General features: G+C 36.9%; 1 protein-coding gene across 1 annotated transcript in view; it reads left to right on the top strand.

The window, feature by feature from the left end:
* Positions 1-9,502: 9,502 nt before the first annotated feature.
* The window catches only part of MAP3K13 (mitogen-activated protein kinase kinase kinase 13), a 33,483-nt gene continuing 17,636 nt past the window's right edge, over positions 9,503-25,349 (top strand). Inside the window, exons 1-7 of the mRNA XM_063306850.1 lie at positions 9,503-9,679; positions 18,034-18,614; positions 19,979-20,162; positions 21,064-21,255; positions 21,369-21,527; positions 21,901-22,059; positions 24,362-24,470. Of these exons, the coding sequence (XP_063162920.1) occupies positions 18,113-18,614; positions 19,979-20,162; positions 21,064-21,255; positions 21,369-21,527; positions 21,901-22,059; positions 24,362-24,470 (1,305 nt within the window). The 5' untranslated portion in view covers positions 9,503-9,679; positions 18,034-18,112. The remainder of the gene's footprint in view (positions 9,680-18,033; positions 18,615-19,978; positions 20,163-21,063; positions 21,256-21,368; positions 21,528-21,900; positions 22,060-24,361; positions 24,471-25,349) is intronic.

Genomic DNA, 25,349 nt, shown 5'->3' with positions numbered 1-25,349 from the left:
GTGTTGACGACCGACAGGAAGCTCTGGCGTGGGCTGGTCCATGAAGTCACGAAGAGTCGGAAGCGACTGAACGAATAAACAACAAAATTAGGTAGAGTGCTACAGAAATAGTTAAGAGCTGCTCAGCCATGGAGATAGCAGGTTGTCCTTCGTTGGTTATGTTCAAGCAGAGGCTAAATAGCTATTTGTCTGGGATCCTTTAATTTGGATTCCTGCACTGAGCAAAGACTTGAACTCTTTAACTAGAGATATATGGTTCATTCTGTGCATATATAATGCTTAATTATTTTTACAAAACGTGCTGAAAATGTATGGAAATATGTCTATAGAAAATAAGCCTTTTTAGAACTCAAATGAGTAGGTTAAAGTTAATTCAAACATGGTGCTGACAAAATGCTTCTCTTTGCAGCTCTAGCTGTTTTCTGGAAGAAGTAAAGCTGTCTAATACAGCTAGCTCAATGTAGCTCTGGCTACTGTACAAAGTAGGGACACTATATGATTTGGAACAATTATATTTCAATATACCTTCAAATACATGGCTATGGATATTGATCAAAATGGGAAAATAAGGTGGAGAAGTTGATTTCACAGCAAATTTTAGAGGACTGGGATAAAAGGAAAAGTGATTTAAACCAACTACTATCAATATTAATAGATACCAGAGGAAATCTTAATAAGTGAGTAAGACTTTTGAAATATGAAGAAAATTTATTAATTGTGAGTGAGCAATTAATGTACTGTCATGGTATTTATAGGAAAAATGAGGATAGGAATTCTCTTTGGCTTATTCAGATTAGGAATTGCTTTTAAATATATTTGGCTCTTTTCTAAGTATCAAAATCTTACAGTATGGAAAATTTTAAATAAAATAATGATTCATTGTGATTAACTATAATCATTTCCTAAAGTAATGTTAATATAAATACCTATATTCATATTGTGAAGGATCTAGTTGTGGTTAGAGGATAAAATAAATGAAATAAATTGGATCTAGAAGTATTGACAAGATTTAGAAGGGCCTTTGAAAACAAGATTGGATGATAGGCAAGCATAAGAGCTGAGCTGAGCTAACTAGCTAAACTGAGCTGTGCCAATTGGAGTGAACTTGGCTTTGAGAAAGAGCTTGCTTTGAGTACAATTATATTGCTCAAAATAACCAGGGTAGTGCATTCCCCCTTCACCTTTTGTTCTGATTTCCCTTCAGATTTTTGTTCTTTGTCATGGGGTACTTTTTAAAAAAAAAATCACACATGAGATTAGATTGACATTCTGTTCTGGAATCTTACAATTCAATCTTCAAGGCCTTCAGTTGACCAAAGTGGCTTAAAGGACTGAGGCTGTTGTACAGTGCTGATTGTAATATTGCATTGCTGCAATTGGTAACCTAACTACTATAATACATGTCCTTAGAAAGCAAAGAGAAGAAAATGTTAAGACTTGCCAGAGACATAAGGAAATAAAAGAGCACAATTTCTCGGCTTCCCTGGTGTTCTTTGATTTCCCGTAAGTATGCTGAACTCAACCTTTGTCCACTTAAATAAGGCTTATCAACCAGCAGTTAAAATAATAAATCTGAATTGGACAGAAAATCCTCAAGGCTTTTGAGATCAGATAAATTGTGTACAAGTGTCACACAAGTCAGCCCTGACAGGACAAAGTTTATTAATTAAAGATAATCAATGAAACAGAAATGTTGCTTTGTTTATATAGTCTGGCAGTGAATAGTGATTTTTAAAAAAAAATTAGAATACTTTGTTTCTAACTCGACTATTATCTTATACTGATATCTAAATTTTGCTAGGAAATGAACCAAGTACAATGATTAATAAACACAAGGCTTTTCCTGAGGAACGAACAAGTGGATTTTCCCATTTTTCTGAATAAGAAAATAAGAAGGATAGTGTTACAGACACTTTTCAATATCAGTCTACCTAGATTAACAGTTGGATTTCTGAACCAGAGTACAAATAACACTGGTTTAACAATATGTGCTCAAACTGCTAAGCTGAGAAATATTTCATTTTTTTTCCTTATATGTTAACTGCTGCTTTATAAAATAGCATGTATAAACATTCGTATTCCTAATAAACTATTTTTATATATCTGTCATGCTATTCCCTTTCAGGTTGAGAGATAAATGCTATGCAAAGATAAAATAAGTAGTAAGCAAAAAAATTAAAGGCAGGAGATAAGAGAAAAGAAAATGAAATCCAACTAAATCTGGTTTACATCAATACCATTCACTATATATTTCCGTTTGTGTCTATCCTTGCAAACCAACATGGCCACACTTCAATTAATGCATTGTCTTTTTTTCTTTAAACTTGCCACTTTTCTCTTTTGGAGATCTCATTTACTTCATTGAACCTTAGTTTTTTCAATCTACCCCTTTTGATTTTTTCGCTCTTCCTTCATACATTTGTTTGGCGATATGGTCCTCATTTATTCTCCTTGAATGCGCAAGCTGCCTTAATGTGCTTCTTCTGTATTAATCATTTGTTTTTGTATTCAGTCTACTTTCATTCAGTACTTGTTCCTTCTTAACACTATATGTTTGTGTTACTGCAACACTTACTATCTTTCTGTGGGGATTATAAATCTTAAAATGTCTTCATCCATATCCCTAACTTTAGAAAACCTTCTGCCAAGTTGCACAAATCAATCTCTTTGCTCTAATTTTTCACCATGTACGTATAACTTAATGTCAGTCCTTTGAGGTAGGCCAGGTCGAGAAACAAACGCAGGGATACTAGGAGCTACTTTATTGTTGTAGGTAATAGAATCTTGCAAGGCTGTCCAGTTTCTTTCTATCTATGGTAAACAGAATCAAAGCAGGGTTGTTTTGAGTGCCTTTCTCAAACTTGCTTTGATCTCTGGACTATGTAGTATCTCTTCTTCAAGTCTCAGCTTCTCTCCTTAGTGGCTCATTCCTTCCTTCCTCAAGGACAGCTATAAATTCTTTTATACCCCTGTCAGAATCATTCTCTCCCCAACAGGGCAGTGGCTACAGACTTCCTCCTTTCCCCCTCACTTGCAAATGGGCCTGGCATCTCACCAAGGTTAATGTATACATCTGGACATCTGGCAGAGAAGACTCAGGTAGAGCTGGAAAGTTCCCTCTCCCCTACCTTTCCATGCCAGCCAGCACCAGAGAGCCTAACAGATAGGCAGCAAAGAGTCTCCTTCATCCTGGAGCTCATTGTCTGTTGAGAGTAACAGCAAGTGACAGAGGCAAGGATTGTACAAAAATTTAATAAGGAACTGGAGTACAGGGTGTGGAGTGTGGACATCTATTGCCCTCTCCCACAATCTCTCTGATTTGGGATAGCCATTCCAGTGAATGAGATACTCAGATAACTTGCTCTGTGTTTAGAATCCAGAATACATTCCACTTCATCTTTCTCTTTTCCATTCACCAGGAACAGGGTATGTATGTGTAAGAAGTTTTGAACACAAGCACCTGCGTGGTTCCCCACAAATGGGTGATCGGTAGAATATGGGTTCTCTACTGAAACAGGCAGTTGCAGATGGAAAGCCTCTGGGACTGGGCCAGTGAACTTTGAGTCTGGCTTTTTAGATGGATGGACAGAGGACAAAACTTAGTGGAAAGCCACACCAAATCCCACACGGGTGTTTTCTTGCCTTTGTGGCATCTGTAGCATGCTTATATGCAATCTTGACCAAATCTAATTGTTCCTTTAACAGGAACTAAATGGGTTAGGAACAGGAAGTGGAGTTTTGGAGGGCAAGATGCCAGGAAGGTAGCCATAAACTTACCTGAAAAGGAGACATGCCTATGGAGGATTCTGCAGGAGGCAACAGTTCAGTCCGGTTGTCCTGCTGATAAGAGACATAGCACCTCAAATATTGTTCTAGTAGTTGATTCATTTTTGATCTCCCATTAGAGGCTAGATGGTGAGACAATAACAAATGAATCAATGACAGGGCATCCATTAACTGGAGGAGGGCCTTTTAAAACTTGGATGTAAATTGATAGGCATAATCTGAGGTCACTTTATTGACTAAGCCCCTGTATCTAAAAACATGGGCTAGAAAAATTTATGTAGTTTTCTGAGCTGATGGAAGGGCCTTGCAGAGAATGAAATAAACCATTTTGGTAAACAAATCCACTATCACAAAAATGTTCGTGTAACTGTTTTAAAGACAGAAGATTGGTAACTAAATCCATAGATACTGTGTCCCTGACCCAGGAGTAAGGTGAGTGGCTGAAGTAAACAGGGCAGTTTAGTAGGGGCAGCTTAGCTGGTGACAGACATGGCAGGATGAAGGATGCTCCTTGACATCTACTCTTACCCATGGCCACCAAACTTTCTGATCACCTGATGCAAAGTTTTAACACTCCCCCATGTCCAGCAGTTTTTTTGTCATGACAAAATTATTGTTGTTGTTTTAGATTAGTTATAGCTGCCTACTCCAACAGACTCTGGGTGGCTAACAAAATCAATAAACAGTAAAAACACTTAAAAAACTAAACAACACCAACAGCCTGGACTAAAATAACCATAGCCATAACAGAAAACTGCCACTGAAATTGCAATATAAGTGTATAAATGGCAGTTGTGAAGCAACTGTCCAGTTGTAAAGGGGAAGAATCAATCTGTAGGGGTCCCTAAGGACATTCATCTAAGTCCTGATATGTGGATCCTGTTGTTGCAGTCCAATCCACCCCAACAGATCTATTGCCTACCTCCCTGCCCAAAATCTTTCCAGAAGATCTATACTTGGAGGAGCAAACTTGTTTGGATTCAAGATTGTGGTAGGAGAGATGGGTATGGAAAATCATACTCAGGTTTATGTGATAGTGCAATTGGTAGCTTGTGTGAACCAGGAATGTAGGTGATATAGAAACTGAAATGGGAGAAAAATGGTGCTTACCTGATCTGATATAGGGTTAGGATCTGTGCTTTTTGCAGCTGCTCCAAATATTTGTGATCTTCCCCTTAGTTTCCACCAAACCTTGAGGGAGAACAGTCCCAAGGCAGAGTTTGAGGCATCCATTTGCACAACAAAGGTATGATGTCTGAGTAGTGACTGGGAGGAGAAAAGCATTTTCAAGTCCTGAAAAGCTGCTTGTTCCTAGGTAGACCATTTCAATTAATGTCCTTTCTTTAGAAGTTGGGAAAGTGGCCTTGTGGGTTCAGCAAAATTAGGGATAAACTTTTCTAGAAATTGTCAAAGCCCAGAAAGTGTTGGACACCTATCACATTCCTAGGTGCCTGCTGTAAGAGCACAGGTTGTACTTCTGCAGGATCCATTTGTGTTCCTTCTGTAGATATCTGGTAACACAAATACTCCAATTGGGGAAGATCGAATATATATTTTTCCAACTTAGAAAAAGGTTTGTGTTTGGGTGAATCAGTCTAAGACATTTCTGACATGAGTGTCATGCAAAGATGAGTCTTCTGAAAAAAACAGCATGTCATCGAAGTACATAATTTTGTCCAAGATACAAGAAAATATCTCCTTCATAAACCTGGAGACGATTGCAGGACAATTAATCCAACTGGCATTTCTGTATATTAAAATTGCCATGCCTGGTATCAAATGCTGTTAAATATTTGTGGCCCTCTTTCATTCTGATCCAATTGTATGTGCCTCTGAAGTCCAACTTAGTGAAAATAAAGGCACTCCAGCAGATCTGAAATAAGAGGCAGTGGGTAGTGATTTGTAATGGTTACAAAGCTCAGAAGCTTATAGTCAAGGAATTATATTTCTTGGCTACAAAAAATGTAGGTGCAGATGCTGGAGATGTAGAAGGGTGAATAAAACCTTTCCCAGAAACTCAGAGTAGCTAACTCTGAGACATGCAATATTTATCTCTTAGCTGGGATCTGGTGCCCTGACTTCAAATTGATGATACAGTCACATGCTTGGTGAGAATGCAAGGTAATTGCTTCTGGTTTCCTCAAACCATCAGCAAAATATGTGTACTTTTCTGGCAAAGAATGGGATTCAGGCAGCAGTGCAGGAGAGGGAGAAGGGAAAGAGCAGGACACCTGCAAATGGTGCTGTTGACACTTTTGAGATGGAAAATAAATTGTCCCTTGCTCACAGTGGATATTTGGATCATGAGTTTAGCCAATCTTTGTCCAATACTCTGGGGACATGTAAGGAAGTTGTGATATAGACTGGCAAGAATTCTGTATGATAATTTATTTTCAGTTGTATGTGAGTTATGAGAGTATCAATAGCAGAAATTGCACCAGTTTGCTTTTCAACTTCTTTTATGTTAGTAAACCAGGATTTGCCTATTCTATTGGGATTTATAGATTTTTAATTTAAAAACCAGCTCTGTTCTAAAGTTTGTATCACACTGGAAAATGTGCAAAAGTAGTGAAAGTTTCTCTGGCTATTTGCAAATTTATCCCAAGTTCCATAGACTGCTGTGAAATTATGAGATAGGGTGATGGTGGTGGTGGTTTGGTCACTCTGCTAGTCTTTGGAGACATGATTAAGCAACAGGCTATCCCAGAAATGTGAAACAAACTGGCACTTTCCCAAAGGGGGCACGCAGAAGATCATTTATACCTGGCTGGGTAATAGTGAAGCTTATGTAGTCTTGGAAAGCCCAAAGTGCATATGGCCAAATTAGAAAAATTGTGGCTCTTCTATATTGATATAGTATTTTTGTGAGATATATTTATATATATTTCAAATTTTGTCACTGCCCATCTCACTCAAAAAATGACTCTGGGTGGTTTACAATAAAACTAAAATGACTACAGATTAAAATACAATAAAACAGTATTCTTCATAAAAATATAAATATAAAATATAAAATCCAAGATGGCAGTATCAAAAGTTCTTAATTTAAATACATGTAATTCACAGGGTGCTTCAAAGCACTAACTACCCCAGCTTTGTACAGATGTGGTACATGACGCTGCTATATTTATTAAGATAAAGGCTATACCGTGTAATAGCTTTATCTATTGCGTTAGGCTTGTGTCCTGTTCAGACTATGAGGCGGCCAGACAGAATTATTATCAAACTCTTTATTTAAAACAACTGTTTACAACAGTAAAAGTCCTGGTGAATAAATAAAGCAAAGCAATTCCAATCAAGACCACCCAGGCAATGATGGATGAACAGGCATGGCTGCAGGATCAGACTGTGGCAGAACAACAAGGCAGAATTCAGCTAACTCTCTGATGGAAGCTGTCAGGCTTGGTGAAGCTAGAGTGTGTGGCGAGGCAGAAGCTGGAGGCAAGGATCTGTGGACTGGCACGCAGATTGAACCGGGCTGAAACGTGGAGGCTAGGCAAGACTGGACTGGAACCTCTGGGCAAGGCTTGGCTCTGGAGGCTAAGCTGGACTGGACTGGAGAATCTAGGCAAGGCTGAAAACTGGAAGCAAGGCTGGTCTGGACTGGAGAATCTAGGCAAGGCTGAGAACTGGAAGCAAGGCTGGACTGGACTGGAGAGTCCAGGCAAAGCTGAGAACTGGAAGCAAGGCTGGACTGAACTGGAGAGTCCAGGCAAGGCTGAGAACTGGAAGCAAAGCTGGACTGGACTGGGGAGTCTTGGCAAGGCTGAGAACTGGAAGCAAGACTGGACTGGAGAGTCTAGGCAAGGCTGAGAACTGGAAGCAAGACTGGACTGGACTGGACTGGACTGGACTGGACTGGAGAGTCTAGGCAAGGCTGAGAACTGGAAACACACCTGGATCATGCTGGAGTGATGTGACAAGGCTTGAAGCTGGACACAAGGCTTTGCTCAGCGGGGATGGCAAGGAGAGGCTCGACTGGAGCGGCTTGTGCAGAAAATGGGTCTGCGGTGGCAGAAGGCGCTTGTGCTGGTTCCACGCTGGCTACAGGCAAGGCTTCTGATGCTGGTAAGGACTCTTCTGCAAGTGCTGTGAGCTCAAAGGATCGGTTGTCTCGGGCAGCTTGCTCTTGGTGCACCTGTCCTTTTAATCACTCCTTTTCATGCTGTTTTCCTTTAGCAGCCAATTGGGCTTCTTTCTCTTTTGTGCACTTCTCTGTTCTCCTCTCTTGAGCACTGATTGGAAGCTTCAAATCTCCCTTCAGAGTTTGCCCAATAAGCGTCTGCGATTCCTCCCGCTCTGCTGAGTCACTTCCTGGTTTAGATTCTCCAAGTCCCTACTGATAAGTTTTGTTTTCCCCTTCTGACTTTCGGATAAGTTTCGTTTTCGAAGTCAGAAGTGGGCTCAAACCTCACAGCTTGGTTATACGGTAGTTCTTTTCTTCCTTTATCTCAAAGGATGAGATTAAAAATACAATAACAACTTCATGATTTTACTAACTTGTTGGGAGCCCTACAGTTGACTGAAAATGAAATTATTTCTGAAAAACACTGAATGTTTCAAATGAAAATCTAATAGTGCAATTCACTACCATTAATGAAATATTATGTTGAGAGATTTGTAACCCTCCTCTTCTTTCCCACCATTTCCATCGTTTTTTCCTTCAACAAAGAATATTTATCAAGGAGGGAAAAATGAAATAGCTGTGGATGTTTAGGAGCCTGCTGAATAGGATATTAAATTAAGAAGGATCGGTTGTATGAATGTGGTACTGTTATAATATGTGTGTTACTATTTAAATTCTGAATGGTAGTTTTATATAAACTGTTACACTTTATGCAACCTGAAGCTTTTTTTTTTTTAGCTAGGGAGGAATTTATGACTAGTTAGTATAATCTTCAAGGAGGTCTTTTTAATATCTGTACTGCACTTGTCAAGTGAAGGTTTATCCATTTGTTTTTTTGTTTATCAGAGAACAGTGTAAAAATTATGACATGTAATATACACACACACACTTTGACCAGATAAAGATACAGAGTGCAAAAACTGTAATGAGGTTTTCAACCATTGTATGCTATTGCACTTTGATTTTGGAGGAACTGGCATTTAAAGAAGAATAAAAAGTTTTTCTATCTTTACTTGTACTAGATACTAAATTAGAAGGTTATGCAGTGCAAGGACAAAAAGGTGCTTTTATATAGACATCTAATTTATATATATTTTAAAATTATTAACTAAGTTTCATGGGCTGTATATGCAATTTTAAAACAAAATGGAGTGTGTTGCTGATGAATCAACATAATAACGGTGAACAAAAAGATGTTAGATGGTGAACAAAGCCTATTTAGGAAAGCTTATTTTTTTATGCTCACTATATAGTGGAGGTATACAAAGCTGAAAAAAATTCTGTTTTTCAGCTTTGTAACAACAATTATATGTTTACTATACGTATGTTGTTTAATACTCACCTTTATGCCTTAGAATTGTTTATGTTGTCATCTGTTTCTACTTGCTCTACACCCCTTCCAGCTGGCAGGTTTTATTTGATAACCCTCTGAGACTGTTGCCCGGGTTTGATTGGTGGTGTCTGTCCATTCTGTGATGAGGTTCCTCTGAAGAAAGGCAAGCTATAGTTGCCTGCTTTTGATTGGCTGCTCCTCTGATTCCCTCCCCTTCCAGGGCACACACCACAGCAGGGTTTATTCGGAGACCTAAAACAGCCTTGTAGGCATCCATTCATGAATCTGTGACGTTAGTAGCTTCTGTGTTTGCAGTGGGGTTGCAGGATTGTATGGGTGGAATTTCCTTTCTGTCTTTTATTAAGCAGGTTTGTCTTTGCTAACCCTCCATAATATGAGGACATGGAGCATAATTCTATAATGTTCCCGTCACTGTAAGTATGTTGGCTAAATATGGCTAGCTTCAAGGGGCTATGTTTGTAGAACGACCAATATTACATTCTAATCATTTATTTCAAAAGAGGGGATAGATTTGGGTGTCAGTATAGTAGAAAAATGTTGGAAGACATATTAAAGCTAAGAATATTTTTGCAATGGGAATCAGTCTATATTTTACTTCTCTGTGGGGCTATTATAGACATATTTAATTTGCAATTTGGCATATTATGCAGTGGTCTTTGACATCTCTAAAACAACAGAATGAATTTTAATAATTAGCTAAAATGCAGAGTCTGTGAATATCAAGAGAAATAACTGCAATTGATTTCGGAACAGCAGGCTCCCCCCTCCCCTCTCCCTCCTTTCCTTTGTGAAAATGGAATCTGGTTGTCTGGTGAAACGGCTTCGGAACCGTCTTAACACAGTTTAAAATGTATAACAGTATGTTTTGGATAGGGGAAAATAATGCTAACCAATTTAGCTATTAGTTACACATTTATTTCTTAAGATGTTTCCATTTCTATAAATGAACTGATTTTAACCGTTTTAATTAATGCCTAGATTTGTTCATTCATATGCAAGCAGCTAATTTTAACAGCAAATGTTTTACATTACACTATTAGCTTTTTTAAAAAAATATTGAATTGTAAATCCCAATAAGTTGTTAGGTTCTGCTGTTTTCATAGGCTCTAGAGCATTGTACTTCATATATAGTTCTAATCTGTTTTTATTGATGGTCAGTATGTGGTGTCCTTTCTGGGATTTGCTTGCAGTACGAGCTACTGAAGTCAGTAGAAATTCATTGTGATTAATCACTGAAAAGAAGGGGCAATGCATTGCATCTCTTGAAGAACAAGCTCCAAAGTATAGATACCATAAACTGAAGAAGCAGTGTCAGATAACTACTTTAGAGGCAATAGTTTTGGCTGTTCTTTGTCCTTTATGATCTATGCCAAGTGTTTTCCTGCATTTATTGCTCTGACTGGAAATATTAATAAAACTAATATTTTCAATATTGTGTCTAGAACAGAAAGCGACAGTAGAAAAACGGGTGTTTGGAGAAATGTACCTTTTTTTCAAGCTGAGACATGTTCTTCTTAGCACCTGATTTTACTGTTTCTTCCTTCTATCCCAGTGGGTTAATATGCACCTACTCAGTAGACTCTGCTGTAGGAAACTAATGTAAAATGCTTTTCTAAATGTTTGTTGTTATAAAATTAACTTAAATCTATGTTTTTGATGAAAAACACATTTTGATGTTAAATGTTAATTTTAGTCTGTATCTAGCTTCTCCAGCTATATTAATAATAGTGCATCTGGTTATAGAGAGGCTCCTCTTGAAACTTGATATTATAACTAGGTTTTGAAACTTAAACTTAGTGAATTGATCAAATTAAGGTAATCAAATTCATATTTATTTATTTATTTATTAAACTGCTTATAACCTACCACAGTCCAAGGACTCTGCTGCCCAGAGTTGTTGTACTTGAGGTGGGTGGCAGAGATATTTAATAAATAAATAAATAAATAAAATATCAACAATTAATTAAAATCCATGGTACATTAAACATAAAAAAATCAACACTGTAAATCAAGAATCACCTTAACAATCACAAAAACAAAATAGGCAAAGAATAAGAATAAGAGTAAAAGATGGAAAAAGTGATGAAGTCAGCTGAAGTCTTGAACATCCTTCTAAAAGTCATAAGGGCAGAGGTTTGTCTCATCTCCCTGGGGAGAGTATCCAAAGCCCTGGTGCTGCCACTGAAGAGCAGTGCCTCCTGGCTCAGCTCCCTTCCCCTCCCCAAAATATACTGTAGCACCACAAGAAGCTTCTTTTTAGATGAACAATCAGCACTAGTTATTCAAGTTCTGCTTATTTCAGTGGAGCTAGTTTAAGTCTAAATCTAAATTTGAGTTAGTAATCTTAAGTATGAGAAATACAAAAATTCAGTTTTTTCCAAAAAGGAAACAATTCCTGTTTTTCAGCTTCCATAATCCTTAATCAATATATCAAGAATTCTCATGAACTTTTTTTATGTGTAGACAGTAAAACTCTTGCAGAAACTTCCCCTTTTCACTGATAGTGTGTAGGCTGTTCTGGAAGCTTTATTGACTGAAGAACAGGACAGATATTTTTAAAATAATATAAATAAACAAGGCCATATTTGCATGTCACATTGATCCATAATGTAAAGTGCTTGGACATTAATTAAACATAATTCTGGATTCAGAGTAAAGGAGAGTTACTACTTTCTGGTTTTTTTAGCCACTTGAATAAAGAGACAAGTGAATGGCTTTAGGAACTGATATGATAATTCACATTATGGATTATTAACCTGTGATTGCTTTTTTATAATTATATTCAAATGGCGCATGTATCCATCAGTCATAAGCAGTTATTTATATGTTGATTAAAATAATTTAATACTTATTAATTGATTGCATGCAGGTGTAATATCTGAACTATCCATTTTTGGATGGTTAGTTTTAGGGCCAATTCACATGCTCATTTTTTTATTTTTGGTTTTGTATACTTTAATATGAAACATGCCCTGTAGAGTTAGCCTCATGCCTCTTTAAAAATATTAGCAGTAGTAATAACAAAACTAAGCCAGCATTGTTTAGTTCATTTTCTCAGCTGCTCACAATTGAATGGGTTAGAGTGTAGTATAAGGCCAAGTATGTATGTATGTTTGTATGTATGTATTTATATCTGGACTTTATTATTTTTTTATAAATAAGGCGGCGAACATACCTAACACTCCTTCCTCCTCCTCTTTTCCCCACAACAACAACCCTGCAAGGTGGGTTGGGCTGACAGAGAGAGACTGGCCCAAGGTCACCCAGCCAGCTTTCATGCCTAAGGCGGACCAGAACTCTCAGCCTCCTGGTTTCTAGCCCAGCACCTCAGCCACTAGACCTTGTTAAAAAAATCCTTAAATTCTTAAATCTGTGGGCTACCCAAGAGATGCATGTTCTAAGCATAGCCTTTAGTACATCACTGTGTCACAAAGTTATTTCTTACACATGTTGTTTCTTACACTATGCTGCCTTGCTTCTGGGTTCCTGTTTAATAGGATGGCCACACTGAAGGAAGAGAGCAGCCAGATTCATTACTTCCTTAACTACCTTTCTTCAGTTCTCACATCACTAACCTAAGACTTTACAACTTAAATTTAAATTAATCTGGAATACTTCAGAGTTATCTTATAGCCAGTATGACAGAGAATGACAATGTAATAACAAAGCCAATAACTATGTTAATTTCAAAGGAAAAAAAAAAGAACTTTTATCATTTTGGGCTAATGCCAAGGGAGGGGAAAAGATATACTGGGATACGTACAGTGAGGCATTCTTCTGGTGGACTGAAAAAAAATCACCTGAAATGCCTCCCTCTGTCACTTATCTAAAATGATTCATCATATTAGGGAAAGGATTGTGTAGATGTAGATACCTGGTGTTTTTTCTCGTTCTCTTCTCCTTACTCCTTCATGGCTCCTTCTGTATAAGGAAAAAGAACATGCAATATCAGCATCCTGTTAGAATGATAAAGTATCTCCTAATGATCACATTTTTAAGATAATCCATGCCAGGCATGAAATCCTCAATTCACTACCAACTATGAAAACAAAGTCAACTATGAGTTCTATCTATCTCATGTAAGCCTGCATAAGGAATTATAGCAATATGAGTAGTACTTATGTGAGATATTTGGAAATGCATGCTGAACAGCTTCTGCTAGAAATTAGTGGATCCAAATCTTTATATGAGAGCACTGGAAGGATAAGAATGTTCCTTTTTCCCCTCTAGCTTCCTTGGCAATAAATGTTTAACGTGACAACTGATTTTACTTTCGTTTATAGTTAGCTGTATACAGGTAGTCCTCAACTTATGACCATTTGTTCAGTGACCATTTGAAGTTACAACGGCACCGAACGAAGGGTCTTACGACCCATGCCCGATGTTAATGGCCGTTGCAGTACCCCCACAGTCACATGATCAAAGTTCGGGCACTTGGCAGCCTGCCCACACTTATGACTGCAGGGGCACTGCAACTCCCCCCACCTGCCTATCTCCCCCCCATCTATGCCCTTTTGGCCCCTTGCCACCCTGAGCTCTGTCACCCCAGCAGACTTTCGCTGTTGTCTTCTTGCTCCCATTGCTGATGAGCTGTACCTGGCCTAACCGCTGGGCCATATGGGTCTGACTTCGCACTCCGAAGAAGGGGAAAAAAGGCCCATGCAGCCCAGCAGCTAGGCTGGGCATGCCTCATCAGCAACGGGAGCAAGAAGACAGCGGCGAAGGTCAGCTGGGATGGCAGAGTGCAGGGTGGCAGGGGTATCAGAACACAGGGTGGTGAGGGCAACTGGGACTGGGCTGGGGCAGCTGCGGCTTCCCAGGACATGGCAAGCAGCCTCAGAGCCATGTGGGTCTGGGGCTACTTGCCGCCCTGCAAGGTTGGGTGCATGGCAGCCAAAGGGCAGAGATGGGGAGGAGTTGGAGGCAGTCCCTTACCTTATTCAGGCTCAGAACTGGGAGGGACCAAGCCCAGAATGGCTTGGATTGGGGTGGGTACTTGGTTAACAACCTGCAATTCTCAGATAACAACCGCAGTGGGGAGTGCCAGGAGTACCATCATAAGTCATTGAGGTCGTGTGACGCCTTGCTTTATGACCGCACTGATTTATGGCAATCCCAGTCCCAGTTGTGGTTGTAAATTGAGGACTACCTGTAATAGATTACTTTCTGGTGGATGGTAGTAAAATATGTGATAGAAAATTATTATCTTAAAACATATTTTTCATAGTACTAGTGATGTTTATTTCATTTCCAGCTCAGCTTTGTAAAATACTGTGTTTGCTTTCATGCAGAAATAATTATGCAACTATTTCTGGAGATACTAAATAATAAAATTTTATAGCCATGGAATTCTGAGATTGGAAATATACTAAATGCTAAAAATGTGTATATCATGTGGGAAGTACATTTATGTATTATTTTGTGTTAACAGAATAAGGTATCTATTTTGTGAACTACAGTAAAGCTGGCTATATGAGGAACTTCATTTTAGATGCCTCTTTTCATTTTTTGAGTCTGGAATTCAGCAGTTATGGCAATTCCTGTAACCAGAAATATAATTAGTTTAAGATTTCTTAAATTCAAGAGCAAAAATGCATACTAAATATATTTTTCTAAATTTGACAGATTTATACAGATCTTTCATGCCTATGGCTAATAGTTCTACCTTGTTCAGTATCAAGGAATGAATATGTTTCTGATATACTGTTCTGAGTTGGAGCTCAAAATTTGGTATAGTGGAACAGATGTATTAAGTGTAACAAGGGACATTCCTATGGATATGAATTAAGAGTATGAAATATTTATTTTGAGATGGTACAGCTTCATGCCATTTGGTCTAATAATGCTGTCTAAGGAAATGATTTAAAATAGTAGTTGTCTAGAAATTGGCTGAGTTTATACAATATGTTAATCCAAAAGCAAAGAAACCACATTGTGACTTAATAAGTACCAGGATGAACCCAGCCATTGTGGTATGGAGTGGTGTATCTATCTAACATACAGTGGATTAAAATGAAATGAGCCTCAGAATTGAGATTATTTTTCATTGTAAACTGTAACTGTTCTGCAGTAGTCTTATCACATGCTCATTTAGATATCAGGTGATTTAATGTGACTAATGTGCAAAGTCTAGCATGTATTGTTGACAGATATCACTGCTATGGGAGGTGAGGACTCAGAAATAATTTTCCATCAGTTTCTTAGAAAGTCACATAGATATTTCAGTATCAGTGTGAATTCAGTGGTCACCATCTTAACCAAGGCAGAATTCCACCCCTCTAAACTTAGTAATAGGCCACTGCTGTGCTTCTCTATGTCAATGAGGTGGCATCCTTCTCTAACTAGGTTATCCTCAGAAGTCTATGGGCCCTAGCAGATAATTGTAAGGAAGAAAAGCTCTCAATAAATTACTCAAACCAAAATTACTTTTCTGGCTGCCACGATCCTTCTTGAGAAATTTTCCTTTATTTGGAAAATGAGAATCCAAAGTGATGTATGTTATTGTGTCTTTGAGGTAAAGCCCTCATGGCCATGGGGTTACTAAGAGCTAGAACCCAATCTGGCAATGGGTATTTGACGTAGCTCTCCAGGTAGAGCACAGCAAATTAGGTCATCAATCCTAGTATCAAAAAACCAGGAAACCCTTTCACACCAGTAAATTAGGTATTCATTATTACCTGTCCAATGCACTATAGAACTTTTTCCATAGCCCACTTTAATATCTTGTCCTCTGCAATTTTGGAGGAAAGATATAATAATATTCCTTTCACAGAGTAAACCTGCCCACATATTTCTTAGATGTCCTTTCTCTAGTAATTTGCCCCCAACCTTTATAACTCCACTTACTAATAATGGTCTCACTAGTTTTGAGGATGACTTCATTTGCTTGTTACTGTTGGATAGAAACCCTGTCATCTCTAGCAGCTGCAAAATTAAAATTGCTTTATGTAGGACACTACTCCTTTAACTGTTAAGACCCCACTAATATACAGTTCATTTTTTTTCACTAAATGTATTTTACATTTTGTTTTTAGTCCTCGTATTTTACCAGTCACTAACCATAATAACATTTTTATCCATATCCATATATCTGCATACATATTCACTTAGCAGCTTAGTATTTAGCAAGTAAGCATTTTAGTTTTTCACAAAATTCACAAAGTAATTTTGCAATCCTGTTAATTAGTTTTAATATTTAGATTCTGTAGTATTTTAAATAATTTTATTAAAGATTATAATTGCAATAGTAAAAACTAATCCAAACTAAAACAAAGAAAAAACAGTAGAATAAAAAGTGCAAAGGAAAAGAAAAAACAGAGAATAGAAAGAAAAGAATGAAAAATAAGATAGTAAAAAAAGAGAGAAAAGAAATATATAAAGAAGTGACTTCCACCTTCATGACAAGTATAAACAGTTTTAGTAACTTTTTGCCGCCTCTTAATTTACACCCAATGATCTCTTCATCCCATGTCCCATCTCTTATCTATAAGCAAATCATAAAGCATCGTTATTTCAATCCTGGTGTCAGCAAAAGTCCATTAAGGGTTGCCGAATTAACAACATATCTATTTTAACCTTGATCAAATAAACCAACTTTATATTCCTTCCTTTTACTTCTAACAATCTTAATCTTTAGTCCATTCCAGTAATGTCACAAACTGATTTTTTTTTCATTTCTTTTTTGCCCCTTCTCACAAGATTCATCCAAGCTTTAACAAACCTCTTTTGTAAATCCAGTATATAAGAATTATCCAGGTCACTCTCTTAGTTTATTATTTGTAATTCTCTCTTGATTTTTAAAGCATCAACCGATTTTTTTTGTATGTCCAATGAGACATCTATTTCCATGTCATTCGTGTAGCCTGTCATTTGTGATTTGTAGATCCACTTTCAGTGTCAACTCTGTCTTTGTCTTGTCAGATAAAACTTGTTCCTCTTCTGCCATTTCTTCCAAAACATCTTTTGGTCACAGTCTATTCATAGAAGCAAACATTGCTATCGACATTGTTGATACTAACTTCTGATTCCATTTTTCAAAAGTGTCCTTCAGTATTTTCAATGTTATAATATTTTGTGTCATTCAGGTTTATGTATTCTTCTCCTTTAATTTAAATCTTTAGTTCTTGCTACTGTCCAGTTTTTAAAATTACTTTTCTCTATTTTGTCTTAGAAAAAATTCGAAACAAGACCACTTTCCCACAGAAGGATTCTTCATAATTAATTCCAAAATCTTATTTCAAGTTTATCTGGACCCTTAAACTGTTCATAACTATCTAAAATCAAAGTCTTATTTAGCTTTTTGCTGTTTATTTCAATTTTTTAAAGTTCTTAAGCTTGTAGTTAAAGTTTTCTTTTGTTAAGGATTCTTTTGTTAAGGCAGACTCACCTGCTGTTTTCAGACGTCAATTCAAAGGTCTCTAATAGCTGAAAGGTATTTAACAAGCAATTTCCAAATGTGATTAGAAAAGGAAAAATGCAAACTTAGTGTCCTTTTAAAGGCGCTGACCGCAGTTGACCAAGACAGCAATTCACTTGTCTCTCAGTGCTCAAAGTCCACCAGGGACCTCTGTCTTTGGTTTCCTCGTGAGGAGCTCTTTGAACCTTTCCAGACAAAGAGAAGTCTGGAGCACTTGTGTGCGATCTCCCATCCTCTTTTTGTCCGGAGAGGTTCAAAGAGCCGGTCTACTTATCAGCTCTTCATTCATTTCATGCCTAAGGCAGGACTAGATGCATGATTCTTGTAACCTGTTTCTTGGTTTTGTTTCAGGTGCTGTGGCTACTTTCTGCACTAAGGATGAACATTCAGTTCTTCTAAAGCAGTATCGCTGACTATTTGCTCCATACACATGCACACCCACAATACAATGACCAGTTCTCAGGAGCTCCTGAGCTGGTCTCCCTCTACAACAATTATCAACAAGAGTCTCAATGAAGACAAAAGTTTCAGTGGGATGCATGGGGAATGTATATCCTCTGGTGTCCATCCTTCATCTGAGGTTATAGAAGATGGACGAGAAAGGGGCTTACCTCACAACAATGCATCAGACAATATAAATAACCCAGTGGCCACAACAGTGTTAACCAGCGTAAGTGAAGATTCCAGGGACCAATTTGAAAATAGTGTGCTGCAGTTAACTGAACAAGATGAATTAGAAACTACTGTTCATCAGGGCAATGGTGACAATATAAGTGGAGAGAACAACCACAGAACTGAAGATATCAAAATCCAGTTCAATAGATCAGGAAGTGGAAATGGTGGATTTCTTGAAGGACTTTTTGGCTGTTTAAAGCCAGTATGGAACATTATAGGGAAAGTTTACTCTACTGACTATAAACTACAACAACAAGGTAAACTCTGCAACTAAAACTGTACCTTTCATTATTCCCCCTTCCCCTGCCCAAACAAAGTTTCATGGTGAAAGGATGATATTTTCTAGAGTTCTATTAGACACTTTAAAACTCAAAATTATGAAAAGAAGTATGTGTCATTTTATATTTATATACAATATTATATATTTATATGCAATTTTATATTTAGAAGACTCCAGGACCAGCAGATATTCTTGTCTTTAATACTCGTTGTATTGGTCTAGTTATTCACTATTTAGTTTGTGTCTTTTTTGTTCTCAGTGTGCTAATAGTTGTTAGGAATCACTCCATGCAAACGATGGACTCCCCTGGGTTTGGAAGACCATTTTTCTTACTGTTCAGATAAATTATAATGTAATTATTCATCATATCATACAAGCTTTCCTAAGTTAAATAACAAATTGTCAAAACATATTTTAATATAGTTAAGATAAAATAGATTAGTTGAACATAAAGTAACTGCACTCAGAAATAACACTTTCTGTATTTGGTAAGAAAAGCTTAATGCACAGTTGTAATAGTATTCAAAGCATCTTTGAAATGAATGGGATTCCTTATTTTCTGGAGCAAGCTGCTTGATGCCTTCATAATCTCCTCCCTGAGTACCTAAGATAAATTAGAAATCAAGTTTTCCTTGCATTATTCACTGCCCATCTTCATTAAAACGGCTGGTCTTCTGTGTCCTTTTCTGAACTCCAACTACTTTATGGAGGACAGGTTACAGAGATTTAGTGCATACTATGTTGGACATTGCATACCTCATAAATACTCAGGAAAAGATTTCCTATTGCAGTTGACCACGGTGACTAAGAAATTCCCTCTGACATAGTTGAAATGATTGGTACAAATGCTAAATTCTAAGTTGTACATTGTCCTAACCAAACTCCAAAATCAAAATTACATTTTGAAGATTTAACTGGATTTCAGTCACTGTACATAAAATTGACAGGACTTTTCTTAGGATATTCTTCTGATTCAGGCTTCGTGGTTTAGGGGAAGAAGAGAGACTTTTGATTTTTATCTAATAACCTAGCAGTTAATGGACGTACTAATGCAGAAAGGAGGTGTTTTTTAAAATATTTATTTATTATGTCTTTGCAAGGCTTATAGGCCACTCCAATTAAGTGATTCTGAGTGGCATTAAAAACTCCCCATATCCATTATATGGGATTAAAACAGACAAATTACCATATTTTAGAACTCAACCATACATTTATTGTTATGTAGGAGGCAAAATCTTCTGCAGATGCATATATTTTGCATGTCCTTTAAGTTCAAAAGGCCTGCAAGCTACCAAGATACTAGATGATCTATTGTTTTGTTGTTTGTCTGTTTATTATCAGATACATGGGAGGTTCCTTTTGAGGAGATATCTGAGTTGCAGTGGTTGGGCAGTGGAGCACAAGGAGCTGTTTTCTTAGGCAAATTTAGAACAGAGGAAGTGGCCATCAAGAAAGTGAGAGAGCAGAGTGAAACGGATATCAAGCACCTGAGGAAGCTGAAACATCCAAACATCATTGCTTTCAAGTAGGTTGTGCATGGATCATTCTGATTCTAGGACTACCTTTTCAAACTCATGCTGTAAATCTTCATATCTGGCTCAGAGGCATTCAGATTACAGTACTGAAGTTTCCTTTTATTCTCTTAATTTTAGTTCTTAATGGAAAAAAGTTTTATCCGATAATACAATAGAATTATTACTTTTGTTGTAAGTTGATTTTGGGGTAGTGAGAAAGTAGATTGTAATAATATATGCATCTGTTCTTTCAATTGAATAATCTTCTGTTATTGGTAAAAACAGCAAGGATAGTGAAATCTTTTAGAGAAATATTGTAGTTGCTTCCCCATTGTATAAGTAAGAGTCACTACCAAGAGTATTAATCATGAATAGAAATGCAGAAAGCTTTTTGAAATGGGAATGTCCCAACCTTGAAACAAACTATTCAAACCTCAGCAAGTGTTCTAATGCTGTTCAAACAATTCTTAGTGTTCCAATCTTGATATGATCCATTTTAACTTTTGAAACATGTACAATAATAAATGTCTGTGTTCTTGGGAAATCTTTGGATATTTCATTATAATGAACTTAATATTTTTTCTTCCTATCTTCATTTCATGAAAATTTCATTGCTGAGCATGAAAAAAGCTTTTGCTAGTATGCAGTCAGTACAATTTCATGGACTTCAAGGATGTATGTAATCTGTTCACAGGGGAAAATCATTTACTGTTTACTGTTTCATTTTTGGTATAAACTAGGTCTAAATTTGACCAAATGGCAAGTAAGGAATAGTGGTTTCTTAGGAAATGGTTCTGATTATTTTAGAGAAATGTGAATCAGAAAATTGTCTCTACTGGCTTCTTTCTTAACTCCCCACTGCTTTGATTTTGATTTTTTAAAGTATCTATGGTTCTTTGTTTTTTATCCTAGAGGCGTTTGCACACAGGCACCTTGCTACTGTATAATAATGGAATACTGTGCCCATGGACAGTTGTATGAAGTGTTGCGAGCAGGTAGAAAGATAACACCTCGTTTGCTTGTAGACTGGTCCACTGGAATTGCTAGTGGAATGAATTATTTACACCTCCATAAAATTATCCACAGAGATCTCAAGTCACCCAAGTGAGTAGACAGAGTTTATAAGATATGAGGAGATAAAAGAAATTGAACCTAAAGGAAGGGTTGAATTCCTATGAATCTCACATGTGATTCCCTGTGTATTTTATTCTTTTCAGTGTATTAGTTACCCACAATGATACAGTGAAAATTTCCGATTTTGGTACTTCTAAAGAACTCAGCGATAAAAGTACAAAAATGTCCTTTGCAGGAACTGTAGCTTGGATGGCCCCAGAAGTAATTCGTAATGAACCTGTTTCTGAAAAAGTGGATATATGGCAAGTAATAATATTATAACTACTCATTTATTTCAGTGTTTCTATTAAAAATTTGTTACTTTGTGTTTCCATGATTTGTGGTTGCTGGAAGATTTTATTTTTATTAATCTTTTTCTTTGATAAATATTTTTTTCTGTACTGTACTTTCTGCAAAGTATTTCTGCTTTCAGAGATCTGACATTTATCGTAACAATTTATTTCTACACATGTGAATTTTAACTGGCAGGTCCTTAGGGTTTTATTGTTTTTATTGTATTTGAGCCTGCTTTTAGGTGATGTTTTAGTGTTGTAACTACTTTGCTGGTTATTGACCGTAAATAAAATGTCAACAATTTTATTGATTTTTATCTTGTTATTTCCCTATTTTTATTAGGTCATTTGGGGTGGTTTTGTGGGAGCTTCTCACTGGAGAAATTCCATACAAAGATGTAGATTCTTCAGCCATCATCTGGGGTGTAGGTAGTAATAGTTTGCATCTTCCTGTACCCTCTACTTGTCCAGATGGATTCAAGATCCTTATGAAACAAACATGGTAAAAATTGTATTCAATTGTTATTGCACTTCCTTCTACTGTACCTTAATATCGATAGAAATTGAGAATGAGATTTCAAATTGGAAGTAAAATGAATTATTAACAATATGCTGTTATCTGTTCTTACATAAATGACAATAATGTAATTTTAAATCATGTGTTGGCTTGATAAAACAGATGTTTAAAGAATGAGCATTGATATGAATGCATTATAAATTGCCACATGTAATGAGATAATAAATACAATTTATTTCAATTCTCCGGATTTCTTCTGTGATCAATTTCTGTGATTTCTTTTGGATATATAGTCAATAATCAGTTAAGTGTCACTGAATGAGGCCCAATGCTTAGCAACTGCCATCTTAAGCTGTCTCTAGTTATTCTTCATAGCTCTTTTAAAAACATTCCAGTGATCTCTTTCATCCTGGCTATTCATTTTATCCATTGTCTTCCCCTTCTATTCCCTTCAGTTTTGCCATGTATAATTGTTGTTTTTTTTTCTAGTCCATCATTTGCTCATTTGCATGCCCAATATATGTGAGTTTCTGCTTGTTGATCATTGCTTTGAGGAACTAGTCAGTCTTCATTTCAACCAAGACTCATTTGTTCTTTTGCAGTCTGTGATAATTTACCATCTCCAAAACCATTGTTCAGTGAAATCTATTTTCTTCTCTCTTGTGTGTCTTGTTCTCAAAACCATACATTATCGTTGGAAAGTACATTACTTTAACTATTCCAATGTTTCTAGCAGAAATACTGCAATCTTTCATGATTTTGTATTAAGTTAGTTATTGCCTTTCTCTCTAGGATTTATCTCATCTTTATTGCTCCAGTTCACTGTCCATCTTTATCTGTACTTGAGCCCCCCAAATAAAACTATTTACCACCTTCATTTTTTGCCATCTCTTATGTGTTCACTAAACATATATGGTGACATTTCCTTTTTCTTCTGGTTTAATTTCAACTATTAAACACTTTCACTTTCCATGTTTACTTTCATAATGAGATCTTCTGAGTTGTACTTTTTTTCAGATAACCAAGTCTGTAGGTCTCAAATAGTTAATGTTTTGACCTGCAATTTTGATTCTATCTGTTACCCCTTCCAATCCTGTCAGTCTTATATTTGCTGTATTAGTTGATATGGGAATAATATGCATCCTTGTTTCATTCCCTTCCCTATTCTGAACAATCGTGTTTCTCCAAACTTACAGTAGCTTCTTGTTCATTGTAACTTTTCCTCAGAAGAATAATCAGATTCTGGCACCCCATTAACCTCAATAAATTCCACATTCTGGCATAATGTACACAATTAAAGGCCTTGTTGTAGTCAGTAAAGTAAAAGTAAACCTCCTCCTCAAGTTCTCTTGTTCTCTCCATTATCTATCATATTAGGTCTCTGCTCTAATATCCCTCTGTCTGTTCTGAAATCTGCCTGTTCATCTGCTGTTTCTCTCCCCATGTATGGCTCCATTATTCTTCATAAGAAGTTAAGCAAAACTTTGCTTATATGAGGAAATAGTGCAGTGGTTTGGTAATTTGCATATACTCTTCCATTTCCCTTCTTCAGTAGAGATACACATTAATCTTTTCCAACCTCTAGACCAAAATTGTTGATATAAAGCTGTCAACATATCAACAACCTCTTCTTGTGCAGCTTTCAGTGGTTCAAGAGGTATTTGATCTATACCTTGCACTGATCTGTTGCCTCTGGTACATCAATTTGTAATCTCATTTGGCTCATTTGTTGTTATCCTCTGTTTTTTCCCTGGCTATCATGTTCTGAACTTCACTTAGATCTTTTCCTCTTTGAAATTTTGGGATTCTTTTTTCCTGCTTTGATTTTCACAATGACTCATGTTTCTTTTTGAGCTTTTCAGATTTTCTTGCGTACATTAAATATACTGAATCAATTACTTACACTGATCTTACATTTTGACTTTATGTCCAGTGGGTCATTTATTTTTTTAAGTTTAACCCATATATTTGAAACTAACAATTTGTGTTATGTTCCCCAATCTGCACATGGAAATATCCTCTATAGCACTTCTCCAATATGTAATGTGTTTTGTTCTGTTGTTGTCCATTTGGTGATGTCCAGGTGTAGAGTCTGCATTTATGTTGCTTGAAGTAAGAATTAGCTATGAATAAAAAATACTATGAATACTGAGGGATTAGTCTGGCATAGAAAACATAAAAATGCTAAAAGAATACAGGAGATGCTAAGTCAACCTTCAATGAAAAAAAAACCAAAGTAGGCTGATGCTAATTTACTGGATGGTCTCCCTTTTTTTTCATTTGGCAGGCAAAGCAAGCCACGGAATCGGCCTTCTTTTCGACAGACACTTATGCACCTTGACATAGCATCTGCTGATGTGTTGGCCACCCCTCAGGAGACTTATTTCAAGTCTCAGGTAATTCAATAAATATTGATAACAACAGATTCATCTTGACAGCTTGTCAAAAAAACTTTAGAATAGACTGCTAGAGCAGGCCAAGGTCCATTTTAATTCAGTGTTTTGTCTTTCACAATAGCCAACCAGGTGCCTATGGGGTGCTCATAAACAGGAGACAGAGATATGCCTCTCTCCTATTACTGATCTCTTGAATCTGGTATTTGGAGATTTGCTGCTTCTGTCTTGAATGTAACATTGACTCTTCAAGACTAACAGTGCTTGACAGATATATTTTCTAGCTCTGTGTTAGTAACCCTCATCGTATCTAATGCTAATGATAAGAACCTGTAAATTCCACAACTTAATTATGCACTGGGTGAAGTAGTGCTTTCTTTTCTTTCAGTCAGCATCATTGGGTTCTTTCATTCCCCCAAGAATTAGGCTGCTTCTTCTCAGAACATCTTCCTTATACTTGAAATGCTGTACTCCTTCTCCAAGGCCCTTGTTCTCCCTCACAAAAAAGAAGCTGTCATCCTGGGAAAAGACAAACTTCTCATATTCCAGAAGATCTTGACTACATATCACTCTGGCTTTCTAAACATCTTCAGTTCAGCCACCTTGGTTTCAAGGGAACAGACTTGTTCCCTAAGAGCCAGGAACTGATTGCACAAACCCATGATTTATATCCAACAGGCAGATAGTTTTACTTTTGACAGTCTATACTGGAAAGTATCTTCTGTCCTGCAGGCTTTGTACCTCCATACCAGTTATTGCTGGAAAGTTTGGTTTTCTTCCTGAATAATCATTTGAGATAAAAGGTAGCTGCTATGTTATATGTTTACAGACTTTGGATTCCCAGCTTTGGCATACAAGCAAGCACAGCATTTCTCTTGATGC

This window comes from Candoia aspera, chromosome 6, assembly GCF_035149785.1.
Source record: "Candoia aspera isolate rCanAsp1 chromosome 6, rCanAsp1.hap2, whole genome shotgun sequence".
NCBI lineage: Eukaryota > Metazoa > Chordata > Lepidosauria > Squamata > Boidae > Candoia > Candoia aspera.
This window is presented reverse-complemented; position numbering and strand designations above follow the sequence as displayed.